At 41.7% G+C, this 18,461-nt stretch overlaps 1 protein-coding gene across 3 annotated transcripts in view; it reads left to right on the forward strand.

Annotated features, from left to right (window-relative positions):
- KIF1A (kinesin family member 1A) overlaps positions 1-18,461 on the forward strand; it is a 627,076-nt gene that overhangs the window by 541,154 nt on the left and 67,461 nt on the right. For all 3 annotated transcript variants that reach the window (XM_033958697.1, XM_033958695.1, XM_033958696.1), the window contains 2 exons: positions 1,421-1,535; positions 6,824-6,957. In XM_033958697.1, coding sequence (XP_033814588.1) covers positions 1,421-1,535; positions 6,824-6,957 — 249 coding nt within the window. The remainder of the gene's footprint in view (positions 1-1,420; positions 1,536-6,823; positions 6,958-18,461) is intronic.

An 18,461-nucleotide genomic window follows, 5' to 3' on the forward strand; every position in this document is an offset into this window, starting at 1 on the left:
AGAGTTATAAATGGTGGGTTACAATGGAAGATCATTGGTGAATTCAAGAGAAGTTAAGGAGAAGAACAGGTAGTATCTGTGGGGCGGGAAGAAAGGGGGAGGAGGGAAGGTATTTGTGATGTTAAGAGTGTTTCAGTGATTTCTTGAAGAGTATCATTTTTATGCCTAAAAGATTTTCCTGAAAATTGTGAAAGAGTCCTCCAGAGAATGGGACACAGTGGAGTGTGTGGCTCATTACAGCAGCCTGTCATCAGAAAATATTTTAGATTTTCTGCGGTGTTCTTTGCTCACATGTTTAAAGACAATAGACTGTTTTCAGTCCAATTCTTTATATGTGAGGTTGCAAACCATTGGACCCCTGAGGAAGGCGTGTTCGCCGAAACACAGACTGTGTAGGGTCTGGTTGTATTTTTATCACAGTATTTTTTATCATTGTACTTTTTTAATTGAATTTTCATGGTTTTATATGTCAGTGTTTAATAAATTATCTCCAGAACATCTGTATCCACAGTTTTTGTTTTCAAAGATACAGAGGAGACAGCATTGAATAATTTCCTGTAGCATTAGAGAAGAATCAGGGTTATTTAGTTGCTATCTAAAACAATAAAATAAAGTACCCTCAAATCTGTCCTTTGGTTATCTGGTAACATTGAGAAGTTCTGTTTGCCTTTCTCATCATCCTTTCCCCATTCTGCTCTGAACATGCTCACATAAACAGTCCTTGTTCCCTGAGACGTTTTTGTTTTGTTTTACTGAAAGGTATAGCCACTAGAGTATTTTATGCCTTACAGGTGACACTGTATAATGTACAGTAGATGGCACTGTTATTCTAACTCATCCAACTATTCTATCAGATACATCCAGTAAGCCTTTGTGCATTTTTCATACTCACTTTAAGTTCTCTTTTTTTCTAATCCTCTTCTATGTATTCCTTTTCTGTTTGATTTTTTTTTCCACTCAAATGCTCCCTTTAATATTTTGGTATTTTGTTTCTCATAACATTTTTATTTACTTTTCACTCTTTTTGTTAGCCTTTTATGTAATTTATTTTACTCTTGCAATATTATATGCCCTTTTCCCATACCTTCTTTTCCTTCCCTTATTCCCATTCCTTCTCTAATGCAGTGTTAAATAATAAAAATTATTGAATAGCATGTGCAAATGTGGTAGATTTGCTAGAACTTATCTGACAGAATTTCTGATTGAAATTATAGACATGGGAAGAATTTTCTTACCTCCTTGTTCATATTAATTTGAAGGACAAGAGGGCTTTGTATTTCTTTCCCACATACTCCAGACTGGCTGTATCCTTTGGTAGTCTTGCTGTGTATACAATGTATGGTTGTGGCCTATTTGGGTATGTATATGATCATACACTTTTTAAACATTTTACTAAAGGCCTCTTCCTGTTTCTTTTCAGGACATTTTATCGGTTTGAAGCTGCATGGGACAGCTCCATGCATAACTCCCTGCTGTTGAATCGAGTTACACCTTACCGAGAAAAAATCTATATAACACTCTCTGCTTATGTGGAGGTAAAACTAGATACTTAGTCTTTCTCTATAACTAGTGTGGGTGTATCTGTTCAACAGGACTAAGCAGACATGATTGCAGGCCTATTATATTTGCCCACAGTGACTTGTGGAAAAATAACAGCTTAAAAGACTTCTGAAGAGGAAGATGCAATCAATGTTTTTTTAGGTATTGACGAAGGAGGCAATTGTATAACTTGGTGATTTAAGGTAGGCACCTCAGGTCATTCACCAAGCGCCAGTTCTACAACAGCATATTAGCACCAAGATTCCATTATAGAAGGCTATCAGTAAGTCAACATCAACGTGCCAACATTTAAGGGGGAAGGTATCATTACCATTACGAGAAGTTATTTTACCACAAATTGAGCTATTGTATTCAATGAGACTCTGTGATAAAATAGTATGACTTGTGGTAAAATAACCAAACTTAATGGTAGCCTATGTTGACAACTCTCCCCTTAGACATGCTCATTAATACCAGTTGGCACGTGTAAGTGCAGTTTAAGGGAGGAAAATTCTATAAATGGCGCCTAAATTTAGGCACTTAAGTTAATTGGGAAACACCATTTGAAATGGTAATTAACATTAAATTTAAAGTGCCTACTGGCGCCTAAACAAAAAGCACCAGAATCGCACCTCTGGAGGTACCTACCAGTGCCTAATGCCACTATGGGTGTAGCTAACACCAGAAGTGGCATTAGATGCCATAAAGCACCTACATAGACATAATTCATGTATGTTAGATAGATTATGAGCCCACTGGGACAGATAGGGAAAATGCTTGAGTACCTGATTGTAAAACCGCTTAGATAACCTTGATAGGCGGTATATAAAATCCTAATAAACTTAAAAAAAAAACTTAAAAAAACTATCTTTCCTAGAGGCGCAATTCTATATATGGCACTGTCTTGTGATTGACAAGCGCTCAGCTGCTGCTTTTTAGGCAGCTTCCAATATTGGCGCTGTGTAGAGAGTTCAGGCCTAAGTGCACTTGCATGTGTAAGTGCCAATAATGCCTGCAAGGGACTTCTAACTGTATGACACCTGCTTATATAATTGTCCTTAAAGTGTTAGCTATATGCCTTTTAAGTGAACTGATAATGTAGAATTAAGGCTAATGAACTGAACAAAATGCTGTATATGGGTATGCCCAAAGCTATAACCTTAGGATAAAAAGCTAAAGTTAGAATGTCATTACTGCTATGTCCAAATCTATAGGCTGGAAGGCTGATTTAAAAACACAGTATATGGACAAAATAATTATTTCAGTTCAAAATTATCTTATGCAAGGAAGACTATGAAGACAGTGTTATATCCATCACATATGAGAAATGGCTAGATGATATTGTATGACATACAATAGCTGACCATATCCCAACTACAATGAAAACATGGTTATCTTTTCTTATCACCTGAAGGGTACTTTTTCGGCTATAACCTGTAATGTGGCCTCATCAATGAACATGGTACTGCATATCATCTCACAATATCTACCTTCTTCCTAACAAAACTAGGAAGTATGAGCTGAATTTAAAATTAATTCTGCTTTGTCAAAAGTATAACTTTGGTCTTGTATCTGTTTTAGCTTTAATATGGCAGTTACAAAATTTGGGTTTTGTTTTTATAAAAGTCCCTGCACTAATTTTTCCATTAGTGTGTGGGACCTGTAAAAAATGAACATGGAACTGCCTCTTATTTAGTAGAACTAAGGAGCCCTTTTATTAATGTTTAGCCTGCACTAATGAACGATAGTGCACGCTAAATGCTGCACATTCTGTTTTATACCTATGGGCCATGTGGCACTCAGACCTTGAGAGCCAGATTCTCTAAATAGCACCGCCAGCAGCAGCTGCTTAGAAAAACACATGTAAATCATGCAACGGCACCGTTTAGAGAATTGTGGCCACGTCGAAAGTAGATGCCAGGGTTTTACAGGCCTACATTTCTGGTTCTACTTTCGCTGAGAATCATGTCATAGAGGTGCTTACTTCAACTTCCGTCATAAAGCATGCCTATTTTAGATGTAGGCGCTGCTAGGTGCCTCTGTGGATGGGAGTTGTCCACCATCGTTTGTAGGTACTTGCAAGCACCTACATTTTTTTAAATTAGATTTTAATTGGTGTTAAATGATGTGGTATACAATTTTTCCATATTTGCAGGTTGGCTCTGCCCCTAACCCCCGCGAATATGGAGAAAGAAATGTATAAACCAAGATCAGAAAATAGTATGCTCCTAGATGTACGAAAGAGAGATGAAGTGAGATATGTCAATACCTGCAAATCCTGCTTTTTGAAGAAAGGAAAACAAGATTTGAAGGATGGTTTTTCTCCTGATTTTATTATTTGCTGGGTCCAGTAATGATTTGTAAAGTTTATTATATATTTTTGTTAATGATTGTGTATGTTTGCTTGTTAGCTGCTTAGGTTGTAAGCAGATTATAATTTTTTTTTTTTAATAAATAAATAAATCCCGCTAGGTGACATTTATAGAATCCGGCCTAGTGGTGCCCAGGCATTGCTAGGTGTCCTGGAGGTGGTTGCTGGTATATTAGGCCAGGTTTTACTAGGACTAATTTACTGGCACCTAACTTGGATACCTATCAACGCCTAAATTAACCATACCTATTCTCCACTCCTAACCATGCCTAATTTTCAGGTAGGCATCAGATGACACCTTGACTTAGGCATCACTAGATGCCCTAAGAATTCGGCACCAAACTCATAATTGTGGTATACCGCATCGTGTAGCACCAATTAAACCACTTAAGTTAGGTGGTGGGCACTTACAACTGCTTAACTTTTAGCGCAGCTTTGAGAATTTGGACCTGATTCTATAAAAAGTATCTACTGTTAGTCACCTAGATCAGCACACCTAGCCAATCTAGGTGCCTAACTTACCCTCCCCCCTCCCTTTTTTTACAAAGCTGCACAGCAACAGCCCATAAGCCCTTTAAATCCCTATGTGCTTTGGGGCATTTACCACAGTGACCCATGCTAAACAGCTTCATAAAAGAGGCCCTTAACTTTTTAATTGGATCAATCTGCTCTATTAAGTGAATAGCACCATTAAAAACCAATTTTTGGGTAGGCGCCTAACATTGTAGGAGCCATTAGGTTTTGTGTGGTCTACAGAATCAGGCCCTAAGTGTGTGAGCTCCTAACACCACCAGGTTAGGTGATAGGGATTCATGCGCTAAATCTATGCTAATCAGTTAGCACATGGCAATGCCTGTGCACAGCAATGTTCACTTGCTAAACAGCACAGAACAATCCCACTCTCTGCCCCAGACCTGCCCCCAGCACTAAAAAATAAATGCACACATCCAAAAATTACCACTAGATGCTTCAGCGCACCCCATGGTAAGCCATTTTTATTCTAGTAAGCATGCCCCTTAATGTTTATGATTGTAAAATGGATTTTATGCTATTTTACTATGTTAACCATCATGATTGCTATGTAGAAAAAAGCTGTATATCAAATAACAGATAGTGCTGGGGCAATCTGTAAGAATATTCAAAGGGATTATCCAAATAGTGCTGCTGAATATCTCAACAATCAGGTGCTGTTATCAGGATAAATGGTTTTGAATACTGATCCCTTTATTAGCAGACAGGGCAATGTTTAACATCATTTCTTCTGGTTAAGAAGTATTTTAAAAGCAAACTTCATCTTTTTGAATATTGTCCATGCTCTATGTTAATAGGATGCACATCCAAAAAGTACTTGTCCTTTTACTGGCAAACCACAAAAGTATTCCTGTGTACAGGATTGGGCTGAAGAAGGCACACTTACATGCATGGTTTTGACCTGAAAAAGTACCTAAGAACATAAGATTTTCTGCTGGGTCAGACCAGTGGTCCATCGTGCCCAGCAGTCAGCTCACGCAGCGGCCCCTAGGTCAAAGAACAGTGCCCTTCTAGAGTCTAGCTTTACCTGCGTATATTCTATTCTAGCAGGAACTTATCTAACCTTTTCTTGAATCCCTGTAGGGTGCTTTCCCCTATAACAGCCTCTGGAAGAGCATTCCAGATGTTTACCACTCTCTGGGTGAAGAAGAACTTTTGTACGGAGTCTATCCCCTTTTAACTTTAGAGAGTGCCCTCTCGTTCTCTCCTCCTTGGAAAGGGTGAACAATCTCTCTTTCTCTACTAAGTCAATTCCCTTCAATATCTTGAATGTTTCAATCATGTCCCTTCTCAGTCTCCTCTTCTCAAGGAAGAAGAGGCCAAGTTTCTCTACCCTTTCATTGTACGGTAACTCCTCCAATCCCTTAACTATTTTTGTCACTCTTCTCTGGAGCCTTTCGAGCAGTACTATGTCCTTTTTCATGTACACCGACCAGTGTTGGACACAGTACTCCAGGTGTGGGCACACCAAGGTACAGCGGCAAGATAACATTCTCTGATCTGTTTGTGATCCTTGTCTTAATCATTCCTAGCATTCTGTTCACCCTTTTCATCGCTGCCGCACATTGCGCAAACAGTTTCATTGTATTGTCTACAAGTACTCCCAAGTCTCTTTCCTGGGGTCTCTTTCCGAGTACAGCACCAGACATCTTATATTCGTGCATATGATTTTTGTTGCCGACATGCATCACCTTGTACTTATCTACGTTGAACCTCATTTGCCATTTTGCGGCCCATTCCTCGAGTGTGTTTATGTCTTTTGGTAGGTCTTCGCAATCCTTCTGTCTCCTCACTACTCTGAATAGATTTGTATCGTCCGCAAATTTAATCACCTCGCTCGTCATACCAATTTCCAGTGCGGCACTCGTGACACTTTTCCAATCTGAGTATTGTCCATTTACCCCCACTCTCTGTTTCCTATCCGCCAACCAGTTTTTAATCCACATGAGTATTTCACCCTCGATTCCATGGCTCGCCATGTTTTGAAGTAGACATTCATGGTGAACAAATCTCAGACAAACTGAATGAGAAATGAGAAGCATGGGACAAAGGCAGATTTTGTGGATTATGGATTATGATCCGATTACAAAGACAGATTTCTGCTGTTACTATGAGCAGTACATGGGTTAGAAGTTACAGAGCCATGTGATCATGATTGCTTCCAAACTAATTATTTTTCCAATCTATTTGCATATAGATAGGCAAGACTTTTAATCATATAGGTTGATTACCAATGTGTTTTACTTGTAATGCTGCAGTTATAGTACTAAGAAGGCATGAGTTAAACTCTTCTTAGATCTTATATCTAATTTTTTTGTTTGCGTGTGTCTTTTCCTTAGTTTGACTTCTCTTTCCTCTGCTTCTCCTTCTCACCTATTTCAGATGGACAATTGCACTCAACCTGCTGTAATCACCAAAGATTTCTGCATGGTATTTTACTCCAGAGATGCAAAACTGCCAGCCTCTCGCTCTATCCGTAACCTCTTTGGCAGTGGGAGCCTGAGGGCCTCAGAGAGGTAAGGACTGGGTTATCAAGAATTTGTATATAATGCAAGGGTGAAAGAAGTAGGAATGGCAGTTCTGAGAAGTTTTCAAGAAATCAATGTTTACTGCCATAGTTATTCAATGTAATAATGCATCTTGAGATTTTATGGAAAAGAAATTCAAAATAAATAAAATAACCTCTGGCTGGAGGAAGACAATAAGCATTAACAAATTTAAGTTAACTGGGGATTTTTTGTATAGATGATTGAGTAGGAACCTGTCCAAATTGCAAGGCTGTAAACATTCACATTATATCCAGTAACACATTGGGGAATGGGAGAATCAATTCACAGGATTAGTGATCTTTAGCAACATGTACAATATGTCCTCTGCTATTTTTGAAGTTCACAAAATCTTAGGGGCCGATATTTAGACCACAAGAGGCAGCAAAGCTACCTTCCACTGTCAGCAGTAAAACCAGATATTCAATGCCAGGGCCGTATCTGACCACCGACATTGAATTTCTGGGTTCAGTGCAGTCACATATGGAACCTACTATCTACATGTATGTGGTAAGTGAAAGGAGATTATCTTTAAACACAGCAGTGTTACAAACTTTTTAGTGTAACCACTCAGCAAATTTTGTGCGTTTGTGGGTTTGCATCTGAGAAACCATATTTCTAGGCTAGTGTGCAGAGTTTTCCTGGTCTTGGGTCACATTTGGCAGTTACTCCCACATCTATTGGAAATAAATGTGGAACAGGTTATGAAAGTTTTAATTTCTTTGTGATTTGGCTATTGTAATTCATTCTTGCTAGGTTTGTCATACAAGGATGTGCAGTGACTTTAATAGGTGTAGAACACCGTGGCAAAATATATTAAAGGGTTGAATTGATAAGATCATGTCACACCAGCCTTAATCCAAGTACATTGGCTGCAAATTTGATTCCAAACCTTGTTTAAGGTTTTCAGATTGTTTTTTAAGATTTTGTACGATCAGGTGCCAAACTATTTGGTGTCAAGATTGACCACTCATGTTCCAAAGAGGTCCCAGCACTCACAGAAGGAAGTTCTGTTAGTTATTCCTGGAATTAAGTTTATGAGGAAGTCTTGAAAACCTGCTTTTCATAAATGCTTTGGGGAGGTTGGGGAGGGGGGGCAGCGGGTCATGAGTTTGAGACCACTGTCTTAGATCAACCTTAGAGTTGCTCCACAATTACCTTGTGCAGAGCATCAGATACAAAATCTTAGAAACCCATGGTTTATAAAAGTTCTATTAGATTTGAAAAAAACACAAGCCTTACTCCCAGCTTGTTTTTTTCAAATCTATTAGAACTTTTGTAAACCATGGGTTTCTAAGATTTGTGTCTGATGCTCTGCACATGGTAATTGTGGAGCAACTCTATCTAAGAAGGTTGATCTAAGACAGTGGTCTCAAACTCACGGCCCGGGGACCACAGGGGATCAACAGGACCTCCTTCAAAGGGGATTTGTTCTGCTACATAGGAAGTTACTATACATTAGCCTCCTGTTAGTGGAAAAAGCTCTTATTACAACATTGGGTAGAGCCGACCTCTGCGTCCTTTCACCAGTGGATACAGAAGATGAAGGAGGTTGCTGCATTTGAGATCCAAACTCACCTCTCTGCTCTATCTAGCGATAAAAGATTGTATGTGTCCCTGGGGTGGGCGTTTTTATCAGCAGCCGAGGCAGCTATCTCTGCTGCCCAGCGGTGACTTTGTCTTGCTGGGCTCCCAGGGATCCTCATTGTTTGCTTACTCTCAAGACGCTATGGTTGGTGTGTGTATGTGATCTGTCCGGGGTATGTTTGGTGTGGATGGTATGGTATGGTTTGTTGGATGCTGTCTGATGGTATGGATGGGAATGCATGTGGGAATTTGTGTTTCTTATTTTAAAAGAAGGTTATTGCAGCCCTTCTTGGTTTTCCAGGAAGGTGACTTCTCAATGTTTTCCTTTTGGCCATTACCATCTGTGGCTTTACTTAATAATCAGTAGATTATAGCCAAAATCTTTCCTTCTGTGGGCCTTGTATATGCTGATCATTCTTGATTGTTGTTTCCATGTTGGACTCCTTGTTCCCCTTCCAGGGTTGTTTGCATTGCTCTTGAATTTTCATATACCATAATTGTTGTTGCTTTTTCATTGTCTTGGCTACTTTTTCAATAAAAATTATATATATATAAAAAAAAAAAGATTTGAAAAAAACAAGTTTGACATGCAGAATATAAATGGCATCACCATCAAACTCAGTGTACACTTCTTTTGTTTAAATTGACAGCCAGTTCATATAATAAAGCTATTAAGATAGCAAAAAAATCTTATTATTCAAATAAAATTTTAAAAAGCGCCATATCCATCAATTTTATAGAAGACTTTAAAAACCTTTACAATATATCATGAGATTAAAGTACAAAATAAACTACTACTGACTGCTCAAGATCTAGCAAATTTCTACCTAAATAAAATAAAAAATATAAAGAAGAGGATTTGAGCTAATTCTCAGATATTAGGTTCATAAGATAATGTAACAGGACAAACTCAACAACGACTTTCTAGAGTTACCGGTATATCCAAACTTCATACTACAACTTCCCCAGCTGATCCTATTCCATAAAATCTTCTTAAACAATCATTCCAATCACTATTACCATTTATACATTTGATGGTCTTATCTAGTCTTCAGACAGGTAGTTTTCCAGATTTATAAAAACATATATTCTTATGCCCAAAACTAAAGAATGACTCAAAGAATGTATCAGATCTGAGTAATTATTGACTTATTGCTAATCTCACATTCATGTCAAAAATTGTGGAAGCTATCGTACATTTACAATTACAAGATTTTGTGGATAAAACATATGTTTTACATCCACAACAGACAGCTTTCTGCCATCATCATAACACTGAAACTGCTTTGATAGGTATTACATCTTACATTCATAAAGCATATGATCATTTTAAGAATGTCTTAATGATTTATCTTGATTTATCTTCAAGAAATAGGTGTTATAGAAACTGTGCTAACCTGGGCCCAGATTCACTAAAGATAGGGAGTCAATCACTGTTGGCTGATTCCTGGCCAATTTTAAAACAGCGATTTATTCACTATATTTTTTGCATGCAAATGATTTGCACAGAGGTGCAAATCATTTGCGTTGGGTTATCTACGGTGGGGAGTTTCAGGCAGGAGGGATTGGGCATCCCTCCTGCCACAATCTTCAAAGGGGAGGGCAGGGGATGTCCCAACAGGAGGGATTGGGCACCCTCCTGCCGGCGATCTACAAGGGGTGGGTGGGGGGTTTTTCTGGCAGGAGAGATTGGGCATCCCTCCTGCCGTGTTCATTTGGCAGCCATAGGTGCAGCCGCTAAACTTATCACAGCAGGAAGATCCCTTGCCGCAATAAGCTCAGTGTCCGCACTTACAGTGAACCTGATTATCTAACCGGCATCTGTAACATGGACGTCAGTTAGAGAATTAGGTTCACTGTAGGCGCGATTCTGTATAGGACGCCCATCAGTTTCTGAGACCCGCGCTACTCCTTGTGACCCTAGGCAAGTCACTTAAGAAGAAAAACTGTCGACAATAGAAGTAAGCCATGAGGATGTCCTCCAACAAATAGATAGACTGAAAAGCGACAAATCACCGGGCCTGGATGGAATCCACCCAAGGGTATTAAAAGAACTATGAAACGAAATAGCGGAAATACTCCAAAGAGTTTGCAACCTATCCTTGAAAACTGGGGAGATCCCGGAGGACTGGAAAAAAAGCAAATGTTACACCTATCTTTAAAAAGGGATTGAGAGGTGGCCCGGGAAACTACAGGCCGGTAAGCTTGACTTCAGTTGCAGGCAAGATGGTAGAAGCACTGATAAAAGACAGCATCTGTGAGCACATAGAAAAAAATGGACTAATGAAAGCGAGCCAATATGGCTTCTGCAAAGGAAGAACTTACCGCACTTCTTTGAAGGGATAAAGAGCCAGATGGACAAAGGAGAACCCATAGACATCATTTATCTCGACTTCCAGAAGACCTTTGACAAGGTACCTCATGAGCGGCTACTCAGGAAGCTGTGGAACGGGGTGGAAGGGGATGTACACAGATGGGTTAAACACTGGTTGGCAGGCAGGAAGCAAAGGGTTGGAGTGAAGGGACACTACTCGGACTGGAGGAGGGTCACGAGCAGTGTTCCGCAGGGGTCGGTACTCGGACCGCTGCTGTTCAATGTATTTATAAATGACCTAGAAACAGGGACGAAGTGTGAAGTTATAAAATTTGCGGATGACACTAAACTCTGTAGCAGGGTTAGAACCGTGGAGGAATGTAAAGACCTACAAAGGGACCTGAACAAACTGGAGGAGTGGGCGAACAAATGGCAGATGAACTTCAATGCAGAGAAATACAAGGTCATGCATATAGGGAAAAACAAAACGATGTTCAGCTACAAAATGGGGGGATTAGTACTAGGGGAAAGTAACCTTGAAAAAGACTTGGGTGTGCTGGTGGATACAACAATGAAGTCAACGACACAGTGTGCAGCAGCCTCAAAGAAAGCAAACAGAATGTTGGGTATTATTAAGAAGGGTATCATAACCAGAATGAAGGAAGTCATCATGCCGCTGTATCGTGCGATGGTGCGCCCGCACCTGGAGTACTGTGTCCTATATTGGTCACCATACCTAAAGAAAGACATGGCGATACTTAAGAGGGTTCAGAGAAGGGTGACAAAAATGATAAAAGGTAAGGAAAACCTTTCATACGCAGACAGGTTAGAAAGGCTGGGGCTCTTCTCCCTGGAGAAGAGGAGACTCAGAGGAGACATGATAGAGACATACAAGATCATGAAAGGCATAGAGAAGGTGGAGAGGGACAGATTCTTCAGCCTATTGGGAACCACAAGAACAAGGGGGCACTCGGAGAAATTGAAAGGGGACAGGTTCAGAACCAATGCTAGGAAATTCTTTTTCACTCAGAGGGTGGTGGACACCTGGAATGCACTTCCGGAGGATGTGATAGGACAGAGTACATTATAGGGTTTCAAAGAGGGATTGGATAAATTCCTGAAGGACTCAGGGATTGAGGAATACAGACAGGGGTAGAGATAGAACTATGAAGGTTAATAGATAGAAGGAAAAAAGGGAATGAAGGGTTTCAGACAAAGAATCACTTTACAGGTCATGGACCTGATGGGCTGCCTCGGGAGCGTGCTGCTGGGCGCGATGGACCTCTGGTCTGACCCAGCGGAGGCAACTTCTTATGTTCTTATGTTCTTAATCCTCCATAGCCCCAGGTACGTTAGATAGATTGTGAGCCCAACGGGACAGATAGGGAAAATGCTTGAGTACCTGATTTTAAACCGCTTAGATAACCTTGATAGGCGGTATATAAAATCCTAATAAACTTGAAACTATACAGAATCATGCCCAAAGTGCTTCATTGAATGGAGACAAGTCCTTATTGACCTTAATTTGAGCCATGTTTCGATGCACAGTGCCTGCATCATGGGCTAACCACAAATTTCTAGTATATAGAAATGGCCAACAAAAATATGTGGTGAATAACCAAACATTATATTTGTTTTTGTTTATTACAATTTGATATACTGCATACAACTGCATACAACCAGTTTACAATAAAATATAGCATACAACTGCAGTTTACAATAAAATATATGAAAAAGAAAAATAACGTAACAATGTTTTGAAGCTTTCCTTTAGATATTTGGATTCTCAGTTTCTAGGGTTCAGGCTTTATCTACTAACTTTGTATTAAGATTTCCTTATAATTATTATATTGTTCAAGAAGGCAAACAATTTCAATTCTTTGACCCTAAGCAGCTTGAGGAATTTTTAAATCCTAGAGAAGAAATTAATGTCATAGTGTAAACCCCATACTTTCACTGTAGACTGGCGAGGGGTAGGGTCTCAGAGCGACCTTTCAATGCATTTGTGTTCCTTTATTTATTTATTTTCCTTTTCCTAATTTTGGATCACAATTACCTAAATGTTGTGGGTGAAAGGTGTTAATTATTTATTATTGTATTTTCAACTTTATTTTATTTTTTTTCAAGAATTTCTGTTTGTTTCCAAAGCATTGGTGATATAAAAGTGTAAATTAATAAAGAAAAAAAAGTACTTCATTAGGACAGACCTAACTGAAACAAAGAAATACAATTCTGTCTTGCTATGTTTTCAGATTAATCCCTTAAAGTTACCAAAAAAGATCAGTAAATATGATCGTTTTGTGGAATGTCATGTCCAAAATCCAAACTAAAAAAAATACGTTTTCAAGAGTGTTTTAAAGGCCTTTAAATTTGATTCCAAGCAAATCTGGCTCAGAAGCTGATTCCATAAACTAGGTGCTAGATAGAAAAAAGCCTTGGAATGGGTAAAATCCCACTTAATCCAGTATTAGCAACATATTATCTTGTAGTGATGTTAATGTGCATAATGGAGAATATGGAATAGTTAAGGAGTTTAAATAACTTGGCTATTGCAAATGAAATGTTTTGTGTGTCAACATCAAGATTTTAAATTGAACCCTAAATGACAGGCATGTCCAACAGATAGATTGCGGAGGGCTCAGAGGTAGATTGCCAGCCCCACTTGGCTCCATCTCTCCAGCAGCTCACCCCGTTGCTAGGAGAGAGCTCATGCCAGTAGGTCATCTGCCGAGGGCTTGCCACCACTGCTGATCCTTTGCCTGTCTTTTTTCCCTGTCTGCAGGTATATTGCTTGTTGTTTTCATGCCAATAGTTTGTTGGTACCCCAGAGGGCTGCCGCCCATGACCCGTGACGATATACCACAGGCCCAGCATCATACCTGGTCTCCTGCCTCTAAGAATCACCTATTCCTGTCCCCGCCCCAACACCCCTTAGAAGTGTGTTATATACCGGGCAATATCCATTCGCCCGGTCATTACCTGAATACACTTACTGTATTAGTTGTGTCATGTGCTAGTCGTTGGTCGCTTTATAGTTTACTTTCATTAAACTTTTTCAGGCAGACACAACAAAGTGTCAAGAATTTGGTGATTTGGGTGGGCTTTTCCAATTTTGTTCCAACTTGCCTATACCTTGCCTTTGAATTTGTTCAAACCACTGTGACTTTTGCTTGCCTCTGCAATTTTATTTTGCCTAGCCTTTGCATTGATTCTACACTGCAATTTTATTTTGCCTTGCCTTTGCGCTGATTCTACACTGTGTGCAGAATTTATTAAATTGCATGTGGTGGTATTTGAACTTATTTGGCGGTATTTGATTTTATCTGGTTTGCTGGACAGGTATTTGAATTTTTTTGATGATTATTTGGTGGTATTTGATTATTGGTGCCAGTATGATGAATTCTTATTTTTACTTTTAGAACTGCATGTGTGGTTTTGGCATCTCCAGTCCTTGTATTGCACACCATCTAGAGGACTTCAGTTTCTGTTGATCTTTAATACTTTGGGACAGTGACAGTTTTGGACCAGATTCAGCCAGTGTTTATACTAACTTAGCAGATTTGGCCTTCTTACATCCAGCCACCTCAGTATAACGAAGAGCAAAACCTACCACTTTCATGATGAATGGGAAATGGACTGCTTCATCATGGTGAAAGACAAGTATTGTTGTCTAATTTGTAATGTCCCAGTATTCTTGCCCAAAAAGGGGTAATCTGGAACGTCATTATAAGGCTCTGCATAGCAATAAGTTTGATGCTTATTTCCCATCCAAAAGTGAAATTCGTAAACTAAAGCTCAAAGAACTTAAATCGAAATTGGCTGCTCAGCAACAATTGATGGCGAAGCCAAAGTCACATTCGGTCAATGCAACCATAGCATCCTTCAAGGTTAGCAACCTGATCGCAAAGAAATGCAAACCTTTCACTGAAGGGGAATTTGTAAAAAAATGTTTTCTTGAAGCAGTTGACAGTCTTTTTGAAGGATTTAAAAATAAGAAAGAGGTCATAGCTGCTATTCAAGATGTACAATTGTCATGAAATACCATTGTGCAGCGAATAGAAAAGATGTGTGGAGATCAGTGGCGTACCTAGGGGGGGGGCGGGGGGGGGCGGGCCGCCCCGGGTACCAGCCCTAAGGGGGTGTTCCCGGCCTTGCCGTTCAGTCCCCCGCCACCCCCGAAGGACCGCTCGCCCCCCTGGCCTCCCCGCACCACCTATGAACAGCCGCAGCAGGATCGCGAAGTCAGCGTCAGCATCCCTGCGCTGCTTCCTACGACGCGATCCCGCCCCTCCTCTGACGTCAGAGGAGGGGCGGGACCGTGGCGCAGGAAGCAGCAGGGATCGCTGACGCTGACTTCGCGATCCTGCTGAGGCTGTTCATAGGTGGTGCGGGGAGGCCAGGGGGGCGAGCGGTCCTTCGGGGGTGGCGGGGGACTGAACGGCAAGGCCGGGAACACCCCCTTAGGGCTGGTACCCGACGCTGACTTCGCGATCCTGCTGCGGCTGTTCATAGGTGGTGCGGGGAGGCCAGGGGGGCGAGCGGTCCTTCGGGGTGGGTCGGGGCATCAGGCCTTCAGGGTGGGGCGGGCGGGCAGGCAAGCAGGCTTTCAAGGGGGAGGGGGGTGACAGGCAGGCAGGCAGGCCTTCAAGGGGGGACAGGCCTTCGGGGGGGGGTGCAGACATTCAAGGGGTGCAGGCCTTCAAGGGGGGCAGGCAGGCCTTCAGGGGGGTGCAGACCTTCGGGGGGGGGGGGTGTAGGCCTTTGGGGGGGTGCAGACCTTCAAGGGGGTGCAGGCCTTCAAGGGGGGAAAGGCAGGCAGGCCTTCAAGGGGGGGACAGGCCTACAAGGGGGGGGGGACAGGCCTACAAGGGGGGGGACAGGCCTACAAGGGGGGGGACAGGCCTTCAAGGGGGGGTGCAGGCCTTCAAGGGGGGGTGCAGGCCTTCAAGGGGGGTGCAGGCCTTCAAGGGGGAGACAGGCCTTCAAGGGGGGGAAAGGCAGGCAGGCAGGCCTTAAAGGGGGGACAGGCCTACAAGGGGGTGGGACAGGCCTTCAAGGGGGGGACAGGCCTTCGGGGGGGTGCAGACCTTCAAGGGGGTGCAGGCCTTCAAGGGGGGAAAGGCAGGCAGGCCTTCAAGGGGGGGACAGGCCTACAAGGGGGGGGGGACAGGCCTACAAGGGGGGGGGACAGGCCTTCAAGGGGGGGTGCAGGCCTTCAAGGGGGGGTGCAGGCCTTCAAGGGGGGTGCAGGCCTTCAAGGGGGAGACAGGCCTTCAAGGGGGGGAAAGGCAGGCAGGCAGGCCTTAAAGGGGGGACAGGCCTACAAGGGGGTGGGACAGGCCTTCAAGGGGGGGACAGGCCTTCGGGGGGGTGCAGACCTTCAAGGGAGTGCAGGCCTTCGGGGGGGGGGTGCAGTCCTTCAGGGGTGGGGTTTAGGCCTTCAGAGGGGGACAGACCTTCGGGTGGGAGGTAAAGTCCTTCGGGGGGTGCAGGTCTTCAGGGGTGGGGTGTAGCCCTTCGGAGGGGGGACAGACCTTCGGGGGAGGGGGGTCCTGGTGTAAAAGTACACAGAGGGAGAGAGGGAAGGGGGGGTTCAAAGATACATGCATATGCCAGACTTTGGAGGTTAGAAATAATGGGTCTAAAAACAGAGGAGTGGGAGAGAGATGGTGCATAATGGGATTTAGGGAGGGAAGGAACAGAAAGGGAGAGAACTTGGAAACAGGGGATGGTGTGGAGGGGGGATAGAGATACTGGATAGGAGGATAGTTGGGAACAGAAAGGGAGAGATGGTGGATCCTGGGGTGGTGGGGAGTTGAGAAAAGGTGAATCTGTGGATGGAGACAAAAAAAAGGAAAGATGCCAGATCTCCGGGAGAGGGAAGGGAAACGGAAGGGGAGAACAGAGATGGCAGACGGATGGTTAGCACGGAGAAAGGAGACCCTGGCAAGCAAGACAACAAGAGCCTGGGACCAACAAGATTTGAATATTGATCAGAGAACAAAAGGTAGAAAAAATAATTTTATTTTCTGTTTTGTGATTACAATATGTTAGATTTGAAAAGTGTACATGAGACAGCTTGAAATGGGAACTTTTCTATTTTTGTGAATGGCAAGGCTGAGTTCAGTTAAAATATATGCTTTATAAGAAAATATAATAATGTGTTTTATAAAGTTTATAAGCATTGCTGGCATACTCGGTGAGGTGTTCCTAGTGTTGGTGGTGGTGGTAGCATGTCAGTGTGTTGAGAGGAAGAGGTAGTCTGGGAAATTCTGCTGAGCAAACTCTGGGCCCATTTCCACCCCCAGTTAGTCCACTCCACTCAACTGGTTCACACACTGAGTGGGTCTTTGGGTGTTATTTCTGGGTAGTTGTTTTAGAATCTCTTCCAGTGGTTTGTCAGTATCTCCTTCTGGTCCAAGGAAGGAAACTTTGTCAACCTTAGCATTGACCTTCAGAATATGTTTGTAACAGCGCTGCTTGTGTGGCATTAGGCTATGTAGTGATCGAAAGAAAAAAACAGACCTTTGCACATTTTTGCACTATATGGTGGGTGTATGAGGAGATTCATTTCCTGCACAGTTAAGTCCATTTTTTCTACTGAATAATAGTATAGGTACAATGAAAGTAAATAGCAAAAATGTTTGAGTAGATAATTAAGGAAATCTTTTTCATATTGCTTGCTTATGGACTGGGAAAAAAGACTGTTCAAGCAAATGTCTCCAGAACTGCTTTAATGGAAAAATGTGATTTTTTTTTTTTTAAGTACTTTGTGAAATTTATTGTTGTTGTGAAATTTATTGTTATACTTTGTTTAAACTTAAAAAGCGGTGTCATTAACAGTGAATCTAATCGAAAAATCGATTCAACAGGGTGAATCGGATCGAATGAAATATTTTTCTCTGAATCGGGCAGCACTATTGGCTACCATGAGAATGGGCTACTGGGCATGATGGACCATTGGTGTGACCCAGTTAGGCTATTCTTATGTTATGTTCTCATCTGTAGGGGCCTTTGTTTTCACTTCTTATTTTAATGTATTTTTTTCCTGGGAACTTATCAGTGTTTTTTTATAATGGGAACAAAAATGGAAGAGAATTAATGTGTGTGGAATGGGGGGGGGGTAACTAATTTCTTCAGCTAAATAATTCAATCCACTTCAAACAGACATAGGAGAACTCACGCACCATTCACACACCCTCCAACCAAAAACGTCAAAAGAAAAAAACTGTTCGACAACCTCCTAGCCATTCGAGCTGCAACACTTGACCCCCAACTCTACAACCTATTGACCTCGACCACAAACTACAAAACCTTAAAAAAAGAAATAAAAGCCCTTCTATTAAAAAAACACATAAAACCAAACTAACATAATCAGAACTGTCCCAAGCATCACCTGCAACTACTCCATATGTACTTCTGATGTCATGACAATTCAGACATAATTTATGTTATGTTATGTTTGGAATAATGGTTACATAAATGAGGTTCAATAAAAGAAAATTTTCTGTGGGAGCATTTGTTGGAACTTCTGTTATCCTGATTTCTTCTGTCTGTGGGCTTTCTTTAGCTA

This window comes from Geotrypetes seraphini, chromosome 9, assembly GCF_902459505.1.
Source record: "Geotrypetes seraphini chromosome 9, aGeoSer1.1, whole genome shotgun sequence".
In the NCBI taxonomy this organism is placed as follows: Eukaryota; Metazoa; Chordata; class Amphibia; order Gymnophiona; family Dermophiidae; genus Geotrypetes; species Geotrypetes seraphini.